The sequence below is a fragment of the Myotis daubentonii genome, chromosome 4 (assembly GCF_963259705.1).
Source record: "Myotis daubentonii chromosome 4, mMyoDau2.1, whole genome shotgun sequence".
NCBI classification, from domain to species: domain Eukaryota; kingdom Metazoa; phylum Chordata; class Mammalia; order Chiroptera; family Vespertilionidae; genus Myotis; species Myotis daubentonii.
The window spans coordinates 79,394,687-79,419,574 of record NC_081843.1 but is presented as its reverse complement, the minus strand read 5'-3'; the positions used below and the strand labels follow the sequence as shown (position 1 = coordinate 79,419,574).

At 42.2% G+C, this 24,888-nt stretch overlaps 2 protein-coding genes across 5 annotated transcripts in view; one reads left to right on the top strand and one right to left on the bottom strand.

Annotated features, from left to right (window-relative positions):
• Nucleotides 1-932: 932 nt before the first annotated feature.
• Nucleotides 933-24,888, top strand: part of NAIP (NLR family apoptosis inhibitory protein) — a 37,340-nt gene continuing 13,384 nt past the window's right edge. For 3 of the 4 annotated variants that reach the window (XM_059694392.1, XM_059694389.1, XM_059694393.1), the window contains exons 1-10: nucleotides 933-1,645; nucleotides 3,308-3,413; nucleotides 3,674-4,244; nucleotides 5,544-5,643; nucleotides 8,233-8,314; nucleotides 9,235-9,286; nucleotides 11,635-11,751; nucleotides 13,827-13,926; nucleotides 23,586-23,667; nucleotides 24,625-24,682. In XM_059694392.1, the coding sequence (XP_059550375.1) occupies nucleotides 3,677-4,244; nucleotides 5,544-5,643; nucleotides 8,233-8,314; nucleotides 9,235-9,286; nucleotides 11,635-11,751; nucleotides 13,827-13,926; nucleotides 23,586-23,667; nucleotides 24,625-24,682 (1,159 nt within the window). In that variant the 5' untranslated portion in view covers nucleotides 933-1,645; nucleotides 3,308-3,413; nucleotides 3,674-3,676. The remainder of the gene's footprint in view (nucleotides 1,646-3,307; nucleotides 3,414-3,673; nucleotides 4,245-5,543; nucleotides 5,644-8,232; nucleotides 8,315-9,234; nucleotides 9,287-11,634; nucleotides 11,752-13,826; nucleotides 13,927-23,585; nucleotides 23,668-24,624; nucleotides 24,683-24,888) is intronic. The other variant, XM_059694390.1, reaches the window with a different exon arrangement.
• Nucleotides 14,919-24,888, bottom strand: part of LOC132233556 (survival motor neuron protein) — a 48,272-nt gene continuing 38,302 nt past the window's right edge. The window contains exon 11 of the mRNA XM_059694395.1: nucleotides 14,919-14,941. The gene's annotated coding sequence lies outside the window, so the exon portion shown is untranslated. The remainder of the gene's footprint in view (nucleotides 14,942-24,888) is intronic.

Genomic DNA, 24,888 nt, shown 5'->3' with positions numbered 1-24,888 from the left:
CAACCGGAAAAGCAAAATGAAAAAAGAATCCGAAAATATGAAGATAGTGTAAGGAGCCTCTGGGACAGCTTCAAGCGTACCAACATCAGAATTATAGGGGTGCCAGAAGATGAGAGAGAGCAAGATATTGAAAACCTATTTGAAGAAATAATGACAGAAAACTTCCCCTACCTGGTGAAAGCAATAGACTTACAAGTCCAGGAAGCGCAGAGAACCCCAAACAAAAGGAATCCAAAGAGGACCACACCAAGACACATCATAATTAAAATGCCAAGAGCAAAAGACAAAGAGAGAATCTTAAAAGCAGCAAGAGAAAGAAACTCAGTTACCTACAAGGGAATACCCATATGACTGTCAGCTGATTTCTCAACAGAAACTTTGCAGGCCAGAAGGGAGTGGCAAGAAATATTCAAAGTGATGAATGCCAAGAACCTACAACCAAGATTACTTTATCCAGCAAAGCTATCATTCAGAATTGAAGGTCAGATAAAGAGCTTCACAGATAAGGAAAAGCTAAAGGAGTTCATCACCACCAAACCAGTATTATATGAAATGCTGAAAGGTATCCTTTAAGAAGAGGAAGAAGAAGAAAAAGGTAAAGATACAAATTATGAACAACAAACATGCATCTATCAACAAGTGAATCTAAGAATCAAGTGAATAAATAATCTGATGAATAGAATGAACTGGTGATTATAATAGAAACAGGGACATAGAAAGGGAATGGACTGACTATTCTTGGGGGGGAAAAGGGTGTTGGAGATGCGGGAAGAGACTGGACAAAAATCGTGCACCTATGGATGAGGACAGTGGGTGGGGAGTGAGGGCGGAGGGTGGGGTGGGAACTGGAAGGAGGGGAGTTATGGGGGGAAAAAGAGGAACAAATGTAATAATCTGAACAATAAAGATTTAATTAAAAAAACAAGAAAATAAAGAACAAGAAAGAGCTGTGGGACATTAAAACTATAATTGCTGAAATTAAGAATTACTATTGGAGAGTTGGAAGATACTGGAGAGGAAATTTCCCAGAAAATAGAGCAAAAGCACTTAGAATATAGGGGGGAGGGGGAGGCTTAGATGATCAATTAAATCCCCACCTAAATCATGGGTATACCAGAAAGAGTGAAAAGAGAATAGCAGACAGTTGGAAATCATCAAAGAAAATTATAGAAAACGATGTCTTAGGGCTGATGGGCCACCCCCGTGTTCAGGGTGAAAGGGCCCATTGGGTGCCCAGAACGATGAATGTAGAAACACCCAAACCTATACACAACATTTTAGAATTTTATAACCCCAAGGATAAAAGAGAAAATCCTAAAATAAACCAGAGAGATAGAAACTGTCACCAGCAAAGAAATAAGACTTACACTAGCACTGTGAGCACTAACCAATCTCAACTGTTTAGAATAAAACATTTCCTGTTGTGGGACTTGGTAGGTGTTGTCATTCCTGCTGGGTCCTGACTGGCCCTTTTGACTTCATACTTAGAGCATTTATGGGTAATTTCTCAGTGAACTGCAATTTGTTTTGAGTTTTAGTTCCTCAAATATTTTCTCATTGCTTTCCATTAAAGGACCAACACAGCATTTGTACTCAGGCCGCCCATTATCCTTCCACTGGACAAAAACTCTGGCTAAACCTCTCGGTAAGTAAATTACCATTTCTGGCAAAGGTGCTTTTCTTCCACACCTGAAGTAATAGCACTCTTATTTCTCTTATTTTTGTTTCTCTGGAGGCAAGAGGACAGGCACTATAGCCACCCAGACTTGGGTTTAAATCCTAGATCCATGACATAGTTGCCTCAGCTGGTACTCTTTGCTCTTGTAGTCAAAGGACATGAAATCTGGAGAAGGTCTTGGAGATCTCTCGTCCCCAGAAATGGCCTCCTGATGAGCAAAATTGACCATGAACCTAAAATTGATCCTAGCTGTTCTGTTGAAACCCTGTGTTTATTTATCTCTGGGGAGGCCTGGAGCCACAGTGCTGTCTCTTGGCCAAATCTGCATGGAATGTACTAACTAGTGATTACTGTAGTCCTGTGCTGGGGTCTGAGACAGGCCAGAGGCACCCTACACCAGCTTTTCTGTTTTTTCGGCTGGTCACGTAGCCTAGTTTTGGCCACGTGACCAGAAGAATGTAAAAGAGATTGTAGTTTCCCGAGACCAAGGTATCTTGCACATACCTAGGTTGTCCGTTACCTGAAATGCAGCACAGCCTGTGCCACTTAGGCCGCCAGGAACCGGACCTGGGATCTGAGCCCTCTTTGACGTTTGCCTGTTTTTTATTTTTATTTTTGTATCTTATCCTCTACCTGTATTAAAGTCTTATGTAAGTATACTACAAAGAGTCCACTGAGTTTTTTGCAAGTACCCAAACCTGTAGACATGCTCAAGATAGCACTGTGAATGGGATCATTGAGACAGTCTTCGGCTTTATAACTTAAATAACGGCCAAGGCTTTGGTTGGCAGAAAGAAAAATGAAAAGTGGGTGAAAGATTTACAACCACTGATGGCAGGCTGGCTGCCGAGGAATCCCTGGTTTGAATTCATCCAAGTGCTATAGTCACTTGATGGGAGGGAAGGCACAGCAATGGAATTTAAATGTGGTCAGTCCAGAGCTGGAGGAAGTAGCTGAGTGAATTAAAACAGAAATTCAGACAGAGGGGAAGTCAGCTGAGAATGCTGTTATCTCAGCTGGTTTTGGCTGCTTTGGCAAAAATGGAAGTGACTAAGAAAGGGCCTTAGCCTGCCAAGACCTAACTTTGGCTGGTTTCTTCTGTGAAGGGAAGAGACATGAGGCCAAAGGAGAGATGTGCAAGTATTTCTTCTGTTCAGAATGAGACCTCGTCTGATAAATAATCACTAAGAGGTGCTACAGGGAGAAGGCAGCAAGAGAACTTGAAACAAAGGAACTAATCAACCAAAAAGCGAAGTAACCCTGTGGACTGCTCTAGGGAGCTGCTCAGGAAACTGCTGGAACAGATTTAACTCATTACGGACCACTGAGTGCTTTTCCGTGCCTTAGTTACTGCAAAATGAAGGGCACGCTTGGCCTTCATCAAGACCGTCTGTTCACTGCCAATCAATGATTCTCTCTCATCATTGATGTTTCTATCTTTCTCTCCCTCTCCCTTCCTCTCTGAAATCAATAAAAAAATATATTTAAAAAAAAAAGACCTTCTGTTCGCTGCCACTTTTGCAGAAATGTGGGTAGATGGGCAAATTGCAAATCAGCTTAGCAATTTGGACAAAGGCAGGGGACACATAAAGCACCTTGTAAAGTGGAACCACCTGATTCCACCTGCAGGTGTTCCATGGAATACTCCTGAGGCTCCTGAAGTGTTGGGGGTGCAAGCAAGCATCTTCAGATTGATGTGACCACACCAAGGAGTCCCCTATTTTATGCCTTTGATGTAAGTGACGACTGATGCTGTGATAAGAGGGCCTCCAACCGTTTGGACGGAGCAGGCGACCTTACTGCTGGGAGGACAGGATGGAGTGAGGGGGGCTGTCGTTGACTTACTAGTGTCTTCCCTCCCCCTCGGGCTGAATCATGCACAGATCAGTACTATTCAGAAGAAATGAAAAGTAAGAATAAAAGGGTTGAAGAAAATCTCAGAACTAGTCAAACAAGTGGAAATGTCTGCTAACCTGCTTTTCTTTCCCTTCTCAGAAAATGGCCTCACAGGGGGAGGCCGCTGACCAGAGGATTTCCCAGTATGATGAAACTACTATCCCTCAGCTGTCTGCTCTTCTAGGCATCGACATGGTTCAGTTTGTAAAGGAAATAGAAAAAAAGGAGCAGGAAGATCGAGGAAAAATGCAGAAGGGCTTTAACTCAGAAATGCGCAGTGAAGCAAAAAGGTTAAAGACTTTTGTGACCTATGACTCCTACAGCTCGTGGACACCACAGGAGATGGCAGCGGCTGGGTTTTATTTCACCGGCATAAAATCGGGGGTGCAGTGCTTCTGCTGTAGCTTAATCCTGTTTTGTACCACCCTCAAGCGTCTCCCCATAGAACACCATAAGAAGTTCAGCCCGCATTGTGAGTTCCTTTTGGGCAAAGATGTTGGCAACATTGCTAAGTATGACATAAGAGTTAAGAATCCAGAGAGCAAGATGAGAGGAGACAAAACAAAGTACCAAGAAGAGAAGGCCAGACTTGAATCCTTCCACGATTGGCCATTTTATGCCCATGGGGCATCCCCACAGGAGCTCTCAGCAGCTGGCTTTGTCTTTACAGGTAATTTGAAATAATTTTCTGAAGCATTTCTCTGGAGTTTTAAGTTTAGGTTCCATTTTTCAGTTGCAATATTTTGTGAACCTTTCCTCACTTGTTAAATGTATTAGGTGTAAGGTCTAGTTTATTAAAATTCAACTTCAGTACTTTACTTGAGCTTTATGTTTCATATCACATATTAATTTGTCAAATATGTACATAATTAGACAGTTACTTTTCCTTAAATTTGGACCTTAGACAATATTGACAACGTTCTTAAGGTCCTTAAGCCATGAGGCCTAGCTGATGTTACTAGGTGGTAAGAGTGTCGGGCCACACAGCGAAGGGTCTCAAGTGTAATTCTTGGTCAAGGGAACATACTTGGGTTGCAGGTTCAATCCTCGGCCACCTATATTGATGTTTCTCTCTCTCCCTCTCTCTTCCCCTCCTCCCTCCTTCCCTTGCTTCTTCCCTCCTTCCTTCCTTTCCTTCCTCCCCCCTCCATCTCCTCACCTCTCTCCTTCCACTCTCTCTAAAAATCAATGGAAAATATATTCTCGGGTGAGGAATAACAAAAAATAAAATAAAATAAAATAAATCATGAGGTCAGCCAGACCCCAATCTCCTCCCCTTTTCCTTTTGCTGCTGCTATAAGATCTTCCTTTGATTCTTTTAATTGCTGCAATATTGGAATGGCTTTCTGTTTGTTGGTGGGTTGGTTTTAATCGTAGGGCTAATTCTAATGTATAGGGCAAACTGCATTTAAGAAAACTGCAGTTTGAATTGACCTAGGCATGCTGTAAATGTTATGATGGGTGTGAATGAGAATTGTAATAACAATAACAGCAATCTTTTACTGAGTACCAACAAACTCACCAATTACCTCCATTTCACAGTTGAGTTCATTGACGCTCAAAGAGTTTAAAAACATTCCTGTGTCCATAGAAATTTCATTGCAGAGCTACAACTTAGGTTTTCTAACCGTGCTCTACGTTGTGAGTTCTTGGATTTCTCTGCTTCCCCACTGCTGTGGCTCTGAGAGCTCAAATAGCAAATACCAGCTCTGGGAACACCTGGCGGGCAGGTTTTAAACAGGTGTATGTGCAGTATGGCCATGGCTGACAGGGAGGTCCTAGGCTTAAAAAATGGTCTTTTAGGGCCCTGGGGCTGCGGATGAAGATTCAGCCAGATGACAGTGGAAGTGGACAGAGATGTTGGAGTAAGTCTTCCTCACGCACAGAGAGGCAACTCCCAGAGACAGACCTTCTGGGACTACCCCGTGGTGCCATTGCCGAACAATCTAAATATTTTCTTCACATGCAGGAAAACGCGACACTGTGCAGTGCTTTTCCTGTGGCGGATGTTTAGGAAATTGGGAGGAAGGAGATGATCCTTGGAAGGAGCATGCTAAGTGGTTCCCCAAGTAAGTAGATCTCTCTCTCTCTCTCTGTTCCTCTCTCCTCTGAAACAAAACTAAAGACAAGAGTCACCTTCCTAGAGTAGCATTTTCAGGTTTTTTCCCTACTCAAAACTGGAATGTTCCAGAATTTCTTCAAGCAAGAATCACATAATTTAAAAATAATTTCTTAAATGTTTTATCATCCAAAATATGAAGACACGTTTTGTCAAGTAGAAGTTTCAGGATCCACCCTAATTGATAAATAAGAATAATTCACATAGGGATGATGTAAAATGGCATTTAAAGGAAATTGGAAAGTAAAACAATGTTTAAGACTATTACAAATGGTTTCATGTACTGCTGATTATATACCAAACAGAAACATTTTATTTTAAAAACTCAGAATTTTGATTGTTGCAATGCTCTTTAGTTCCCTGCTTAGAAAATAAAGTGTATTCTAATTATTTTTAATGCTATATTTACTAGTATTTCTACATCACTTTGTATCTAGCAAATACATAGTCATTCCCTTTATAGTTTTTAAAACCTTTATTATGGAAAATTTCAAAGGTGGAGAGAATCTATAATCATAAAAGTGTAATATGCAAATCGACCGAACGGCCAAACAGCGGAAAGACCGTCCAGATGACCTTCTGGACCAGTGGTTCTCAACCTTCCTAATGCCGTGACCCTTTAATACAGTTCCTCATGTTGTGGTGACCCCCAATTTCATTGTTAGAAATTGAACATAATTAAAGCATAGTGATTAATCACAAAAACAATATGTAATTATATATGTGTTTTCCAATGGTCTTAGGCGACCCCTTTGAAAGGGTCGTTCGACCCCCAAAGGGGTCGCGACCCACAGGTTGAGAACCGCTGTTCTGGATGAAGCCGGTGCTGCGAGGGCCTACTCTTGCATGAATTTCGTGCATTGGGCCTCTAGTAGTATAATAAGCACTTATATGGCCAAGTAATATTCCATTCATCTTTCACCCACCTTTCTCCAGAAATAATAATAACCAGATTATATTAAAGTCATATAATGCCATTTGTTGATATTCTTATATTTTAGAGTTATATACTAAAATATCTCTAAAAAACAAAACCACAGTATCATTATTTCTCCTAAAAAAAATTAACATTGATTCCACAATACATATAATCAAATATCTGAGTCATTGTTCAATGTCCACATCCCTTCAACTCCTTTTCTCTTTTTACTACTGGTTAATTTAAATCAGAATCCAAACAAATCTGTCTATTACATTGAGTTGATCTGTGTCTTAATATTTTTAATTTATAGATTTCCTTCTTTCCTCTTTTTCTTGTCATTTATCCTTTATAGAAGCCATGTAATCTGTCCTGTAAAATTCCCTACACTCTAGGTTTGGCTGAATCTGTTTCTGTGGAGTTATTTAATGTTTTTCCACTTCCTATATTTCCTATAACCTAGTACTTGGATCTAGCAATGTGATCAGGCTCATACTCTATTTCTTTTACATATATATATTTATTGATTTCAGAGAGGAAGGGAGAGGGAAAGACAAACATCAATGATGAGAGAGAATCATTGATTGGCTGCCTCCTGCACGCCCCCTACTGGGGATCGAGCCCCACAACCCAGGCATGTGCCCTTGACTGGAATTGAACCCAGGACCTTTCAGTCTACAGGCCAACGCTCTATCCACTGAGCCAAACCAACTGGGGCATCATATCCTATTTCTTTAACAAATATTTGTCATATACCTACTACATGCAAAGAGGTTATTGGTTGTATCATAGATCAACCACACAATACCTGGGCAGTTATCTATGTTTATAAGTCATCTTGTACATGTGCAGCCATGCTCACAAAAGTGGAAGGATGTCTATGATATGTTAAGTGAAAAAAGTAGTATGCAAAATAATATGTGTAGTGTAAGCCCTTAAAAAAACGTGTAAAGCCACTCAACCTATATACAGACTTGTTTGAAAATATATAGAGCCCTAGATGGTTTGGCTCAGTGGATAGAGCATCGGACTGCAGACTGAAGGGTCCCGGGTTTGATTCCGGTCAAGGGCACATGCCCAGGTTGCGGACTGGATCCCCAGTAGGGTGCGTACAGGAGGCAACTGATCAATGATTCTCTCTCATCATTGATGTTTCTATCTCTCCCTCTCCTTTTCTCTCTGAAATCAATAAACCCTGGCATGTGCCCTGACTGGGAATTTAACTGTGACCTTCTGGGTCATAAGTCAATGCTCAACCAATGAGCCATGCCAGCTGGGCCACCACAGTTTAATTTAACTAACAAAATCTCCAGTCTCTTTGATTGTATTATATATTTTGTTTCAAGAGAAAAGATAATTTTAAGACTTAATTTTAAATTATTTGTGTTGTCACTAATGTAAGTAAAGAATAATTATGTGAGAATAATGATGAATCTCTTACATTTTGGTATAAGTCTCTTGACAGTTTTATTTGAAGTTGAAAAAATTCACCATTTTTAAGTGTACAGTTCAGTAAGTTTTAACAAATGTTTATTGTGTAACCATCACCATAATACTAGAGATATAGAACATCTCTGTCACAATATTGGTGTAGATTTTAATTATGTTTATTAATTATAGATGTGAATTTCTTCAACGTAAGAAGTCCTCAGAGGAAATTGCCCAGTATATTCAAAGCTACAAGGGATTTGTTGATGTCACGGTAATTTATAACAGCATTTCCCCCCCCTCATGTTGGCTTTTGATTATCTAGTAATATCTGAATTAGCAGAGGGTGGGCTTTCTTTCTTTTTTGGGGGGGAGGGCGGTCATAAATTCTACTTTCTTATTCCCTTCTTTCCTACCCCAACTTCTCATCTGGCAGAATGAAGAAAATCTATTCCCTTGCTAAACTAGAGCCCTTAAAAGTCCTTTTTCCAGGACTGGCTTTTGATTGGTCGGTCTGCCTTCCTCATAGTCTTTCCCTCTTTGACTGAGGCCACCTCCCCTAGCTTTCCTTGGCTGCCCCATCTGAATTCCTGTGTGAGATTTTGGGACCATGTCACCATCACCCTCAGAGGGCCTCAGTTACTGTCTCCTAGCTGGTTACTCTGTAACTATTAGTAAGGATTCTCTAATGGCAGGTCACAGACAACCCAACCCAAATTGACTTAAGCAAAAAGGGGAATTTATTGGCTAACATGACTCAGAAGATGAGAACCCTGCAGGGAGAACTTGACCTGAAAGTGGGGGAGAAGTGTTTCCTGAGAAAGAAATAGAGTGCAGTTATCAGAGAAGGATCAGTTGCTTAATACCTAATACTCTTCTCAATCTAGTTTCCTTCCTATATTTCATACTTCCTCATTAGTCAAAGTACATCTGTGCTATCCACATGTAAATCAGCTTTGGAGCTAGATCTCTGGAAACAGCCACCCTAGAACTAGAAGACTTCCTGTTAGGCAGCAGCACTGCATAAAAAATTCCAACATTAATAGACACAAATATTTAGATAACAATCTCCAACAACCGTGCCACTCAGTCAATCCAGTGAAACTTTATGTGGGGGTGGGAGGGATTCTTTCGATTTTTATTCATAGATATGTGTATCTTCTAAGTCAAAGTCAAAATTTTCATTTTCTTCAGGGAGAACATTTTGTGAATTCCTGGGTCAAGAAAGATTTACCTATGGCATCAGGTAAACAGACATTTTTTTTTTTTAAGGGAAGAAACGTTAAAATTTTTAAAATGCAGACCTATTTCAAAGGCTTTGCTTGTTTATTTCTTTTTCTGTTTTTCTTTTGTCCTCACCCTTTTTTTAACTCTTCCATTTTCTTACTCATTTTATGGGGCACATGCCCAGGTTGCAGGCTCTATCCCCAGTGGGGGACATGCAGGAGGCAGCCGATCAGTGATTCTCTCTCATCATTGATGTTTCTATCTCTCTCTCTCCCTCTCCCTTCCTCTCTGAAATCAATAAAAATATATATATACACACACACATATATATGTATATATATATATTAAAAACAATTAAAATTTCTGGATAAAACGTTTTTGAAAACATTCTTAATTGGATCTGTTATGAAATTAAACATGAAGTAATAGAAAAATATATATAGTTCTCTGCCTTCAATTCCTTATACAGGGCTTCTAAAACCCTCATAATTTCCTAAGCGATAAGAGCACTAGGGGCATCTTTTGTTCAAATGAGGTGACTCTGGGTGGGCTCCTGGATGGGGGTTGGTCACTAGAAACATGAAACCATGATTAGAAGCTTAGAATTCTCAGTCCTCCTCCTCCTCCCCCTCCCCCCTATTCTCCAGAGAGAGGAGCGGGGCTGGAAGTGGAATTAATAACACCTTCATGATGAAAATCCCAGTAGCACAGGGTTCAGAGAGCTTCCAGGTGGGTGACACATTCCAACTCCATGGGGTTGGAAGCCCCTGTTCTTGGGGCCCTCTCGGGCCTCACCCTATCTCTTCATCTAGCTGTTCACCTGTATCTTCTATCAATCCCTTAATAGACTAGTAAACATAAGAAAGTGTTTCTATGAGTTCTGTGAGCCACTCCAGTAAATGTAGTGAAGTGGGAGCAGTCTTGTGGGACTGAGCTCTTAACCTGTGGGATCTGACACTGTCTCCAGGCAGAGGGAGTCAGAATTGAGTTAAATTGTAGGGCGCCTAGCTGGTCAGAGAAAACCACCACACATCTGGTGCCAGAGTTGTTGTGTAGTCTGAGAGTAAAGGAGACACCCAGGAGGAAAAGACATCTTTTTCCAATACATTAAGCATAGGCGGATTAAAAATGAAGTGGCAGCATGAATCCTGGGGTTGAGTGGAACGTCAAAAGCAAGCTTTCATCTTTAGAAAATTCACAAAACCAAGTTAATGTAGATTTAAAAATTTTTTTTAATATGTCTTCATTGATTTCAGAGAGGAAAAGAGAGGGAAAGAGAAAGAAACATCAGTGATGAGAGAGAATCATTGATTGGCTGCCTCCTGCACGTCCCCTACTGGGGATCAAGCCCGCAACCCAGGCAGGTGCTCTTGATCGGAATCGAACCTGGGACCCTTAAGTCCGCAGGCTGACACCTATCCACTGAGCCAAACCAGCTAGGGCCAGGTTTAAATTTTTTTTTTAAATATATTTTATTGATTTTTTACAGAGAGGAAAGGAGAGGGATAGGGAGTTAAAAACATCGATCAGCTGCCTCCTGCACACCCCCCACTGAGAACGTGCCTGCAACCAAGGTACATGCCCTTGACCAGAATTGAACCTGGGACCCTTCAGTCCGCAGGCCAACGCTCTATCCATTGAGCCAAACCAGTTAGGGCCCAGGTTTAAATTTTTTAAAATTGATTTCAGAGAGGAAGGGAGAGGTAGAGAGAGATGGCAACATCAATGATCAGAGAGAATCATTGATCAGCTCCCTCCTGCACACCCCTGAGCCCACAACCTGGGCATGTGCCTATCCAGGAATCAAACCACGACCTCCTGGTTTATAGGTCGACCCTCAACCACTGATCCACACCAGCCGGGCAATGTAGGTTTAATTTTCAAGTCCTTATAGGGCACAGATTACAGGAACCAAACCCCAGAGCCCACCCAACATGAGAAAATTAATGAAGGCCATTGCATAGAGTGGACACCCCAAAGGGCAAGAAATAAATCTACCTGCTCTTAAGGGAACTACAAGGAAAATTTGTCTTTCTTAACACTAAATTGTGAAGGAGGCGTATCTTCTTTAGCTTTTTTGATTATTTTATTCTGATGCTAGATGATGAGATAATTTTAAAAGGTTTTATAATAGAAAATTTTGAACATATACAGAAATAAGATAGTATATACTCACCACTCTGCTTCAACAATTTAACACGTAGTCAATCTTGCTTCATCTAATTTTCTTCTTTTTAACCTCCCCCAATTATTCTGAAGCAAACTCCAAGCATCATATCATTCTGTCTGTAAATATGAAGTGATAACTTGAACCTGATAATTGCAATATCAAAACTTGCTGGTCTAACCATATGTCTTTTATTCAAGCTTTTTGCAATGACAGCATCTTTGCTAATGAAGAACTACGACTGGAGTCTTTTAAGAAATGGCCCCATGCATCTCCTGGGGGCGCAGCTCTGGCCAAAGCAGGTCTTTTCTACATAGGTGAGTCAGTAGTTGGTAGAGCCTCTTGCCTTGCTGCTCATTCAAGCCCCACATACACTAATGACCCTGGATTTGTATTTATCTAGTCTCAACAATCTCCACTCTTCTAGTCTTTCCTTGTATATCCTTTTTCCTTGCTATGTCAGAAAACCTCTCCCAGTTTTCTACAACTAACTTAGGTAAAGAAGCTCCAAATTGAAGCCTTAAGAACTTGACTAACAATGAATACAAGTACATGTATCCTCTACTTTTGGAAAGTTAGTTTTATGCCACTTTGTTTTTATGAAAGATATATACATGAGTAAAGGCAGACCTTGGAGATACTGCAGGTTCAGTTCCAGACCACTGCAATAAAACAACTATCACAACACTGGAGTCATAATCCATTTGCTGATGGAGGGTATTTGCAGAAAATGTAATATCTGTGAAGCACATGAAAGCAAAGCACAATAAAACTTGCTTCTACCTCTTTAACCAGAACTTAGTATGGCCATACTAGCTATAAGAGAAGCTGGCACATTCAATCATTTTCCTGGGTGGTAAACACAGTTAAAATTTGGGATTTCTGTTACTGTGGAAGAATGAGCGGTATTGGGAGAGTGGAGAAGCAGTCTTAAACACTCTCCTCAGATGCGAAAAATCAAAAAATACTTTGTTGTTGTTAATCCTCACCCGAGGATATTTTTTCCCCCAATGATTTTTAGAGAGAGTGAAAGGGAGGGAGGGAGGGAGAGAAAGAGAGAAATAGAGACACATCAATTGGTTGCCTCCCAGATACACCTGGATCAGGGCTGGGGATTGAGCCTGCAATCTGCAACCAAGGTATGTGTCCTTGACCGGAATTGAACCCAGGACCCTTCAGTCTGCAGGTGGATGCTCTATCCACTGGGTTGGTGTCCAGTTAGGGTCATAGCATTCTCTTTAGCTTCTGGTCATCAAGAAGTTCCCCTCTGTAATCCACAACTAGTAGGCTTGTTCCCTTTAGCTAACTGCCTGAGGTACAGTAGGGATCAGAGAAAGGATATTGTGCCCTGCCTTGGTCCTTGGTCCTTGCTGGCCTTCTTCAGACCAGACACACAAGTTGAGTTACAGTGGAGGTCCATGCAGAGCTTTTACTGAGAGGTCAAGTAGATGTCACAAATTTCACACAGCAGTACAGAGTAGGGGAATATAGCGGTCACTTTAACAAAAATATTCCGTGGTACAAAATATCTTAATGGCTCACAAGCTTAAGCATTTGGAAAGGCAGTGTCCCTACTCTCTCTATTCTGGCTTCCTCTTGGCCGCTTCCTCCAAACACCCTCTGTCCAGTGTCCTCATCTTCTTTCTTTTTGAACCTCCACCTCTCCCCACAAATCCTAATCCTCTGACACTCTAAGAGTCTTGCAAGCTCTAGGACCTCTTATTTTCATGCAGACACAAAGGTTGGGTCTCCCCTGCCCTAGCTTTACCAGGCCGACAGAGGTCCAAGAGTGGAAGATGATAGCTGTTCCATTTCTACTTCAATCCTTTGGCAGATTCAAATGCTAGTTTCCTTCCTAAGAAATATAGTCTCGCAAGGAGACTTGATCCTACTTCTAGTGGCATAAACCTGGCAATAATGTAGTAATAGGCATTTGATGCTTCATGAACTTACACAGGGCTGCAACATTGCTCAATCTCCCCTCCCCCTGAACTCCATATGTATTCTCTCTTATTTAATCACTAGACAAATGCTTAATAAGTGCTAGGCACTCTTCAAGTCCATGAGATTCATTGGGGAGCAAAACAGACAAAAGTCTTTTCCTTCATGGAGCTTTAATGCGTACACTGATTTGCACATCCCCTGTTCCATAGGAGGATGGGAGGACAGGGAAAGGGTGTTCATCAAAGTGCATGCCACATGGAGGCATCCATGACTATTTGCTCATTACCCCTTTGGTCCTGTATAGAATATTGCCCCAACTTGTGACTTTGTCACAAAATTTGATTGGAAATACAAGTAGGGTTTTGCTAATAAAGGCCTGGTAGTTATTACCTGTGTCACTTGAGAAATACACATGCCAGTTACACTGATTGGATTTCTTTGCATCTAGGTTTAGAGGACGCCGTCCAGTGTTTTTCCTGTGGAGGATGTATGAACAACTGGGTGGAAAGTGATGACCCATTAGGAGATCATTCCAAATATTTTCCTGAGTGAGTGGAATGAATGCTTAGTGTCTGTGAATTTGGATATACTTTAAAACAATTTGTCCCTCGCTTTTTCCTGCATTTTCTTATTAAATATTTGCTCAACCCTCTGATTGCTACTCTGAAGAATGAGTCTTTATCTCTTATCCCCTAATTCTCATGACACCCTTTCCATTTAGCATTTCCTTTATTATAGTTATAGCATAGTTTTGGTGAGATCAATATTTTTACATTATATGTTTATTTATCATGACTGCAAAACTGAACCTGTAGTAAATTATTATTTTGCCTCTCTGTACAAATTTTAATTTTTGTAGAAAGTAATAATTGTCTTAGTAGTTTAATTTTTTAAATGAAATTCATACATTAACCACTTTAAAGTGCGCAATCTAGTAGTATTTAGTACATTCACAATGTTGTGCAACCACTTCCTCTAATTCCATTTTCATTACCCCAAAAGAAAACTGTACCCATTAAGTAGTCACTCCCTATCTTCCCACCCCATCCTAGTCTAGCTCCTTAGAGCTACCAATATACTTTCTGCCTCTACAGATTTACTTATTCTGGATATTTTATATAAATGGAAACATACAATATGACTTTTGTGTCTGGCTTCTTTCACTTAGCATAATGTATTGAGGTTCATCCATGTTGTAGCATGTATCAGTACTTCATTTCTTTTTTTTATGACAGAGTTATATATATTTCTCCATATTCTCACCAATACTTTTCTTTAACTATAGTATTTGGTTAGGTATTTTTTTTTTATGTCTTCATGACCAGTTTATCATCAAATTCACCCAGATGTTTAAATCGTCTCTCTAGTCATTCAGAACTATAAGCATTTCCATCATTTTCATTTTCTTGAAGTTTCTCTCCAACATGAACTGTTTATCCTGTAGTCATCCTAGGATCCTAGGGATTCCTATTGGCTCTCTCCTGTGTTGTAGCTCCTGTGTCCTATCTAATGTCATCTTCTTGGTTTATCCACTCATTTTGGTGGAGTACTCCTCCAAGTCCCCTGGAAAAAGATTGCACAAGAGATACATGTTTTTAGCTTGTATATAACTCATATATCTGAATGTATTCTCACATTTGTTTGATAATTTAGCTGGGTATAGAATTCTAGAAGTTGTCTTAATTTCAATTGTAAAGGCATTGCTACATTTTCGTATAGCTTCCAATGTTGCTATTGATTCTGATTCTTAATCCTTAGATTGCAAACCACATTTCCACCCCTTCTAGAAGCTTTTAGGTTTTTCTGTTTGTTTCTAGTGTTTTAAAATTTCATGAAGAAATGGCTGTTTCTTTTTTTTGTTATATATATATATATATTGATTTCAGAGAGGAAAGGAGAGGAAGAGAGAGATAAAAACATCAGTGATGAAAGAAAATCATTGATTGCCTGCATCCCGCATGCTCCCCCACTAAGGATCGAGCCCACAACCGGGCAAGTGCCCCAACCAGGAACTGAACCATGACCTCTAGATTCATACATAGGTTGATGCTCACCACTGAGCCACTCTGGCTGAGTGAAATGGCTATTTCTTTAATTTTTTTTTTCTGTGAATGTTTAAAGTTTTTTGGCTTACTTATTTTTTGCTCACCAAACTCTCCATAAATGTTGAGTTGTAAGAAGAAATTAGTTGTTTTCACTTTGTAATTTGTAAGACTTTTTTCCAGAAATAAGTATTAATACATACAGATCTTAAAACAAATACTCCCATTTAATTCTAAGATTCTAAAGAGGATACTGCTTTGAAAGAGTTTTGACAGAAGTAGTTGCTTATTTTCTTTCTTATTTGAGTTAGTATTTAGTAAATTGTTGAGAATTGTAGGGACAATCCTCTTAATTTCTGGAAACATAAGCTAGTATGCAGTCTACTTTTGTTTAGAACTTTTTTTCTGGAATCTATCAACTTCCTTTTGTGTGGTTTTTACTCCTCCTTTGCTTTCTTTCTTTCTTTCTTTTTTTTTTTTTTAATTGAAGACTAGGATGCCTCCAAAAGGAGTAACTAAAATATTTATGATTTGAAGGACAATAAGAAACCAATGTATCGACCACAGAAGTTAAGAAATTGAACATTACCAAATGCCTTAGAAGGCTACTGTATATCCACCCTCCCCAATTCCAATTATATCCTTGTTCCTCCAATCCAGAGTTAAACATGATCCTGAATTTTTGGTTAATTACTCATCTGCTTCTGTTTATGGTTTTACCCACTACATATGTTGCCTTAAACATATTGAATTTTGCCTATTCTTGAAGTGAAAATAGAAGCATACTGCATGGTTCTTCTGTGAATGACACATGTAGCTCCACATCGTTTTGTAGGCTCATTCTTAATTATATATAGAGTTGTAGTCCACTTCTTTTCACTGCTATATAGTGTATTATTTCACAAGTGTATAATTATCTCTTCCATTATTGATTCAACATCTGGGTTGTCTTAGGGATGTTGCAAATTCAAATAATGGTACTACAAACATTCTTATGCATATTTCCCAATGCCCTGAGCGTTACTCTCTAGGGCATATAACAAAATATGGAATTGCACAGGCATAGAATTTGAACATATTCAACCTTACTAGAGTGTGTAAAAGTTTTTCATAGTGGTTGTACTCATATATTACTAGTACATTTACACTAGCATAGATGAATTTTCCATGGCCTGCTTCCTTACTAATTTGGTGTTGTCCAAATTTAAATTTTTGACAATCTAAAATTTTTCATATTTTCCCATGTAATTTCCACATTATTTTTCTTCAAAAGTGTGTATTATTATTTGCCATTTCATATTCAGAGAATATATGAACTGTTCTCTTTAACCTCATAGTATTCCTTGTTCTTAAGTCTTTATCTGATATTAATATTATTTTATCACTCCAATTTTTCTATAATTAGTTTTTACATAATTTTTGAAATCATTTTACTTTTAATCTATGGCTTTATATTTAAAGCAAATTTCTTGTAGGCAGGCAACAGGGTTGGATCTAGTTTTTAACTCTGACAATGGGAGTGTTTAGAACATTTACATTTGGCCCGGCAGGTATGGCTCAGTGGTTAAGCATCGACCTGTGGTAGCAGGTCACAGTTCAATTCCTGATCAGGGCACATACCTGGGTTGTGGGCTTGATCTCATTAGGGGACGTGCAGGAGGCAGCTAATTGATGATTCTCTCTCATCATTGATGTTTCTCTCTCTCCCTCCTCCCTTCTTCTCTATGAAATCAATAAAAACATATTTTTTAAAAGAACATGTACATATAATTTAATTATTGATATACAACATTTCTTGGAGTGCAGGTCTTCTGGATTCAAATATACTATTTTGCTATTTGCTTTCTATTTTTTATAACTCTCTTTGTTTCTTTTTCTTCTTTTCATGACTTTTCTGAGTTTGAGTATTTTTCAGTGTTCCATTTTATCTCTGTTATTGGTTTATTAGCTATACAACTTTGTCTTTTTAGTGCCTGCTTGCTCTAGAATTTATAATGTGCATGTTTAACATTATCAGTGATCTTTAGATATTATAACACTTGATATATAATGTATGAATTATGTAACAGTATATTTCTATTTCTCCCCTCCTATCCTTTTGCTTTTATTATCATACTAGAGGCCCGGTGCACAAAAATTTGTGCACTCAGGAGAGTCCCTCAGCCCGGCCTGTGCCCTCTCGCAGTCTGGGACCCCTCAGGGAATGACCACCTGCTGGCTTAGGCCCGCTCCCGGGGGGATTTGGCCTAAGCTGTCAGTCAGACATCCCTCTGGCAGCCCAGGAAACCTCTGGGGATGTCCACTTGCCAGCAGGGAGCAGGCTGCTGTAGTTGGACGTCCTTAGTGCTGCTGAGGAGGCGGGAAAAGCTCCCACCACCACAGCTGTACTGGCAGCCATCAACCTGGCTTGTAGCTGAGCAGAGCACCCCCTGTGGGAGCACACTGACCACCAAGGGGCAACTCCTGCATTGAGCGTCTGCCTTCTGGTGGTCAGTGTGTGTCATAGTGACCAGTCATTCCCAGTTGTTCTGTTGTTAGGGTCAATTTGCATATTGCCCTTTTATTATATACTAGAGGCCCAGTGCACAAAAATTAGTGCACTGGCGGAGGGGGCGTGTTCCTCAGCTCCACTTGTGCCCTCTCACAGTTTGGGACCCCTCGGGAGATAACGACCTGCTGGCTTAGGCCTGCTCCCGGGTGGCAGAGGGCAGGCCCAATCCCTAGGTGCAGCTCCTGGTCAGGCTCAGAGTAGGGCCGATTGGGGGGCTGGGGTGCTGCCCCCTGTCACACTTAAGGCAGGGTCGATGGGGAGGTTGCAGCGCCACCCCCTACCACACACAGAGCAGGGCCGATCAGGGGGTTGGGGCGCTGCCCCCTGTCACGCACAGAGCAGGGCCCATCAGGGGGATTGGGGCTCCTTACCCTGTCACACACAGAGCAGGGCCGATCAGGGGGTTGGGGAGCTCCCCCCTGTCACACACAGAGAAGGGCCAATTAGGGGGTTGGGGAGCTCCCCCCTGTCATGCACAGAGTAGGGCCGATAGGGGAGTTGAGGCACCGCCCCCTGTCACACACAGAGCAGGGCGGATCAGGGGGTTGGGCGCTGCCCCGTCACCCACAGAGCAGGGCCGATCAGGGGGTTGGGGCACTCCCCCCTGTCACACTCAGGGCAGGGCCGATGGGGAGGTTGCGGCTCCACCCCGTCACACACAGAGCAGGGTCCATGGGGGATTTGGGGCGCTGCACCCTGTCACACACAGAGCAGGGCCAATCAGGGGGTTTGGGCACTGCCCCCTGTCACGCTGCTCCAGGGGCTAGGAGGCCTTGCGGCTCCGCTGATCCCAGTGCTGGGAGGCCTCGCGGCTCCGCTTGACACAGGGGCAGTGAGGCCTCGCTGCTCAGCTGATCCCGGTGCTGGGAGGCTCCGCTGATCCTGGTGCCAGGAGGCCTCGAGGCTCCGCTGATCCCAGTGCTGGAAGGCCTCGCGGCTCCGCTGATCCCGGGTTCGGGAGGCCTCACAGCTCCGCTGATCCTGGTGCTGGGAGGCATATTACCCTCTTACTATATAGGATAGAGGCCTGGTGCACGGGTGGGGGCTGGCTGGTTTGCCCTGAAGGGTGTCCTGGATCAGGGTGGGGGTCCCGCTTGGGTGCCTGGCCAGCCTGGATGAGGGGATGATGGCTGTCTGCAGCTGGTCACACCCCCTCCCTTCAGGGTGGGGGTCCCCACTGGGGTGCCTGGCCAGTCTGGGTGAGGGGCTGAGGGCCATTTCCAGGCTGGTGGGTGACTGAAGCTCCCAACCCCTCCTTTCTTAATTTTTTTTTTTTATTCTGGGATTCATTTACCTTCTATGGCTGTCACTGGAACTAAGAGCCAGCTTTAGCTCTGAGGCTCGGCTCCAGCTCTGAGGCCTCGGCTGCTGAAAGCAGGTATCTGGGTTTGTTTGGGTTCTATAATCGAAACTCTGTTGCAACTCCAGCTTGGCCAGCTGGCTGAAAGCATGGGGTTTGTTTAGCGTCTATAATTGCAACATAGTTGCTTAGAGTGCAAGCTCAGAGCCCAGCAGCGGCAGGCGGGGAACCTTGGTTTCCTCCTTCACTGGAGCAAGCAAGCCTCCTGTTCGCTTCAGCTGCCTGGCTGCCGGCCACCATCTTGGTTGGCAGTTAATTTGCATATCACCCTGATTATCCAATGGGAAGCGTGCTGGAAGTACAGTTAATTACCATGTTTGTCTATTATTAGATAGGACTAGAGGCCTGTTGCATGAAGAGATTCGTGCAATAGGCCTTCCCTTCTCCTGGCTGCCGGCACAGGTTTTCCTCCGGCACCCTGGACCCAGGCCTTCGCTCTGGCCAGAGCCGCCTTCAGTCTTCCGCCTTAGCTGCTGCGGCTCTCCTTCAGTCTTCCCTCCGCCGCTTGGAGCCTATGTATGCAAATTAACTGCCATCTTTGTTGGCAGTTAATTTGCATATCATGCTGATTAGCCCATGGGCGGCATAGCGAAGGTATGGTCAATTACCATGTTTGTCCATTATTAGATAGGAAGATAGAGGCCTGGTGCATGGGTGGGGGTGGGCTCATTTGCCCTGAAGGATGTCCCAGATCAGGGTGTGGGTCCCCATTGGGGTGCCTGGCCAGCCTGGGTGAGTGGCTGATGGCTGTTTGCAGGCTGGCCACAGCCCCTTAAGGGTGGGGGGTCCTGCTGGGGTGCCTGGCCTGCCTGGGTGAGGGGCTGATGGCTGTTTGCAGGCTGGCCAACCCTGCAGCGAGGACTCTCACCCCATGAGGGTGTGGCCATCCTAGGTGAGGGACTGATGGCTGTTTGCAGGCTGGCCACAGCCCCTTCCGGGTGGTGGTCCCCGCTGGGGTGCTTGGCCAGCCCGGGTGAGGGGCTTATGGCAGTTTGCAGGCTGGACATAGCCCCTTCAGGGTAGGTGTCGCCGCTGGGGTGCCTGGCCAGCTCGGGTGAGAGGCTGATGGCTGTTTGCAGGCTGGCCACACCCCCTTCAGGGTAGGGGTCCCTGCTGGGGTGCCTGGCCAGCCTGGGTGAGGGGCTGATGGCTGTTTGCAGGCTGGCCAAGCACCCCAGCAGGGACCCTCACCCCATGAGGGTGTGGCCATCCTGGGTGAGGGGCTGATGGCTGTTTGCAGGCTGGCCACAGCCCCTTCCGGGTAGGTATCCAAGCTATGGTGCCTGGCCAGCCCGGGTGAGGGACTGATGGCTTTTTTTAGGCTGGCCAAGCCCCCCAGCAGGGACCCTCACCCCATGAGGGTGTGGCCAGCCTGGGTGAGTGGCTGATGGCTGCTTGTAGGCTGGCCATGGTCCCCAGCCACCCAAGCTCCCAGTGGAGGCTGGCTGGAAGCAGTTATCTGGGATTTATTTATCTTCTATAATTGAAACTTTGTTGCCTTTTGCGGAGGCTACAGCTGGCCAGGGGTGGCAGGAAGCTTGGCTTCTTCCATAGCCAGGGCAACTAAACCTGCTTGCTCCAGCTTTGTTGTTGCCTGTTGCCATCTTGGTTGGGTTAACTTGCATATAGTCACTCTGATTGGCTGGTACGCATGGCTTGGGCAAAGGTACGGTCAACTAGCATCTTTGTCTTTTATTAGTGTAGATACTAGAGGCCCCATGCACGAAATTCGTGAATGGGGGCAGGGTCCCTCAGCCCGTCCTGCACCCTCTCAATTCCAGGACCCCTTGGGGGATATCCGACTGCCGGTGTAGGCCTGATAAATGGGTAGTTTGACATCCCTCTTGCAATCTGGGACCACTGGCTCCTAACCGCTCACCTGCCTGCCTGCCTGCTTGCCTGATTGCCCCTAACCACCTCTGCCTGCCTGCCTGGTCTCCCCTAACTGCCCTCCCCTGCCAGCCTGGTTGCCCCTAACTGCCTCTGCCTCGGCCTCTGCCACTGTGGCTCTGTTCAGAAGGATGTCTGGAAGATGTCTAGTCTAATTAGCATATTACCCTTTTATTAGTATAGATTTTACCATTACACATATTATAAATCTCACAATATATTATTATATCTTTGCTTTAAACAATTACCTTTTAAATACATTTTAAAAAGAGAAAAAATGTCTTGCATATTTACCCACTTACCATCCCTGGCATTTTTCATTCTTTTGGGAGGACCAATTGGAATTCCTTCTGTTATAATTTTCCTTTTAACTGAAGAACGTCCTTTAACATTTCTTGGAATGCAAGTCTGCTGGCAACTAACTGTATTGGGTTTGTTTGTATGAAAAAAGTCTATTTTTTACTTTTCTTGATGGGTCTATCTGCATAGTGACCTTGGACAAAAACATTAAAAGTCCTACTTGCTATTGTCCTATTTCTATAGTCATCTCCAAGCCATCTAGGAAAATAAAAATGAATGTCCGCTTGCTTTTTGTCCTGGTTTTCTGTGATTTTGCAGCAGGAAAACAAGCCCAAGCCAGTTGGTTGTTCCTAGTTTTCTCATTTACCTACTGACATTTATAATTCTCACCTATCCAAGTTAATTATTTAGGGCAGAGCTCTTTAGAATTTTCTCCCTTGGTTCTTCAGGCAGACATCATATCTAAGTTTAGAGCAGGGATGGGGAATGTCCAACCCACAAGCTGTGTAAGGCCTACAAAATCATTTGATCTGGCCCTGCCAAGGCATTATGGGTGAGTTAATTAAATGTTTGACCAAATATAATTTTTATGTTGATAATTTTGTATGGCCCCAAAAATCTATATATATAAAGAGGTAATATGCTAATTGGTCCTAAAGGTGTCCCAGTCTTTACCAGTCAACAGGCAACACGTGCACAGGAGCTGGTGGGTGGGGACGGGTGTGGGGACTTCCACCCCCAGCGAAGGTGTGCGTAGGCCTGCCCAGTGCTAACGTCATGCTGCCTGCATGCATTCCTGCCCAGCGCTGAGGGGAAGCTGCCTGCCTGCATCCCTGGCCTGGGACATGGCGCTGCCTGCATGTGTCCTCACCCAGCACTGAGGTGAAGTTGATTAAAATACTTCCTCTAATTAATTCCCTTTTAATGTGCACAAATTTTGTGCACTGTGCCACTAGTGATGTTATAAATACCCAAATGGGCTTTGGCAGTAAAAAGGTTTCCCATCTCTGGTTTAGAGAGTAATATGTCATCAGTTTCATGATGCTTGGTAAGTAGTTTTTAGAGAGTATGTTTGTGGCCATTCTTTTGTCTTCATACTGCTGGAAGTTTTAAAAATAAACCTTTTTAAAAAAATACATTTTTTTTTATTGACTTCAGAGAGGAAGGAAGAGGGAGAGCTAGAAACATCAATGAAGAGAATCATTGACTAGATGCCTCCTGCATGCCCCCTACTGGGGATTGAACCTGCAACTGGGCATATGCCCTGACCAAGAATTGAACCTTGATCTCCTGGTTCATAGGTTAATGTTCAATCTTTGAGCCACGCCAGCCAGGCTTAAAAATAAACCTTTTTTGGGGACTAATTTTAGATTAAGAGAAAAAGTACAAAGATAACACTGAGTTCCTATAATCCCACACCCAGTTTCTCCTAATACTAATATATATTACATTACCATGGTACATTTGTCAAAATTAAGAAACCAACATTGATACCTTACTATCAACTCTAGACTTTATTTGGATGTAACCAGTTTTTCTACTCTCTTTTATTCTTTGTTTCAGAATCCATAGTTTTCTTCTCTATTTTAAAAAAATTATTTTTAATTGATTTGAGAAAGCAAGAGAGAGAGACACACACACACAGAGAAACATCAATCAGCTGTGTCTGGCATGTGCACGGACCAGGAATCAAACCCATAGCCTCATATGTGCCCTAACTGGGATTAGAACCCACAATCTTTTGGTGTACAGGATGATACTCCAATCAACTGAGCTACACCAGCCAGTGCTTTCTTCTCTATTTCTGATTCTTTAGGTTCATTTTAGTTGGTTTCATGTTTGAGTGTTATCCCCCCCATTACTTTACAAAGCACTTACATTCTATTGCTGACAGCTACAGTCTGAATGTCTTGCTTGATAATGACACTGACAGAACAAATCACTAGAAATGTCAATTTTATATTAAAATTTTCCCATTAAAACTCTAACAGTATTTTTAAAAAACCTAATGCCAAGACTTACTTGCCTACAACTAATTTTATAACTTTTAACTTTTGTGCTTAGTTGTCTGTTTCTCCAAAATCTGAAGGCCTCTGCAGAAGTGATTCCAGACCTGCAGAGCCACGATGAGCTTTCTGAATTGACGGTAATGAACACCATCTTGTTTATTTTAACAGTACGTGGTTGAAAACTGTTTTTGAACAGGAATTGCTTATCCTAAATAAGTAAATAAATAAATTTAACAAGCACCTATTAAGCATCTATGATGTGTTAGGTGCAGATGGGAATACTACAGTAAACAAGATAAAATACCTCGCTTCATTAAACGTAGAGTCAATCCCTTCTACTTTGGGGCCCAGACTCTTTTAGACTCAGAGGTACTCAGATCCACGCAATCCTCACTTGGAGGACAATAAGGTCTGACTTGCTACTTGGCCATTCTCAGGGCTGGAAAGATATTTCTTTTACAAAAACAAATGACCAACGAAATCATAAACCTAGATAATAGGTTGACCCCTTTAAATGGGTCATAGTTCTCTGGGATATAAGCCATTATCAATTTCACATGTGCACACACACATACACATACACACCTACACACCTTATTTGAGGCTGTATGTTAGGTATATTAGGTTTGTCACCCCACAGAAATAAAAAGTAACTGGCTATTCATTTGATTTAAGTTTATATTTGTTAGCTGAAAAGTGAAATTGAAGAAAAAAGCTTGGGGATATTTAAATGGCTTACTTTTTAAGGAAGAAACATAACCTTCCTACACTGCAGGTATGTAATATTAAACATGTTAATAACTTAGGTCAGTAGCTGTATCTAATGATTTTTGGAGGGCTGTCTTGCTCTAGATGCTATGATTCTGATTACCTGGACAATAATCTCTGCTTGACTTACCTGTGTGTACCACTTAGGAGCACACACTTGAGGAGTTTGGAGATCATGTATTGCTCCATATTTGTAGCATTCCTCTTTTCAACAGGCATAAATATTTGAGGGTGGGTTGTGTTTCAGTAATGTTTGGTCCCCAATTGTAACATGATACCTCATCCTTATATAAATTTTTATGTAATAGAGGATTTTATTTTCAAAGGAAACCATAAGTGAAACCAGTCTTGAAGATTCAGCAGCAGTTAGTTCTCTAGTGCCAGGTAAGGATTTTGAAATAGCTCATGGGATTATATACAGGGTGCCCCCCCAAAATAATAAGGGGAGTGTTTATTAAAATACATTTGATTTTCAAAATGTAATAGAAATCAGCTGATAATGTGTGTGTATACATTTTTTGGGACACCCTGTATATGTGTACATAATTTATATGTAGGGGATTTTAAAAGAGAGAGGATTTGTATTTGTG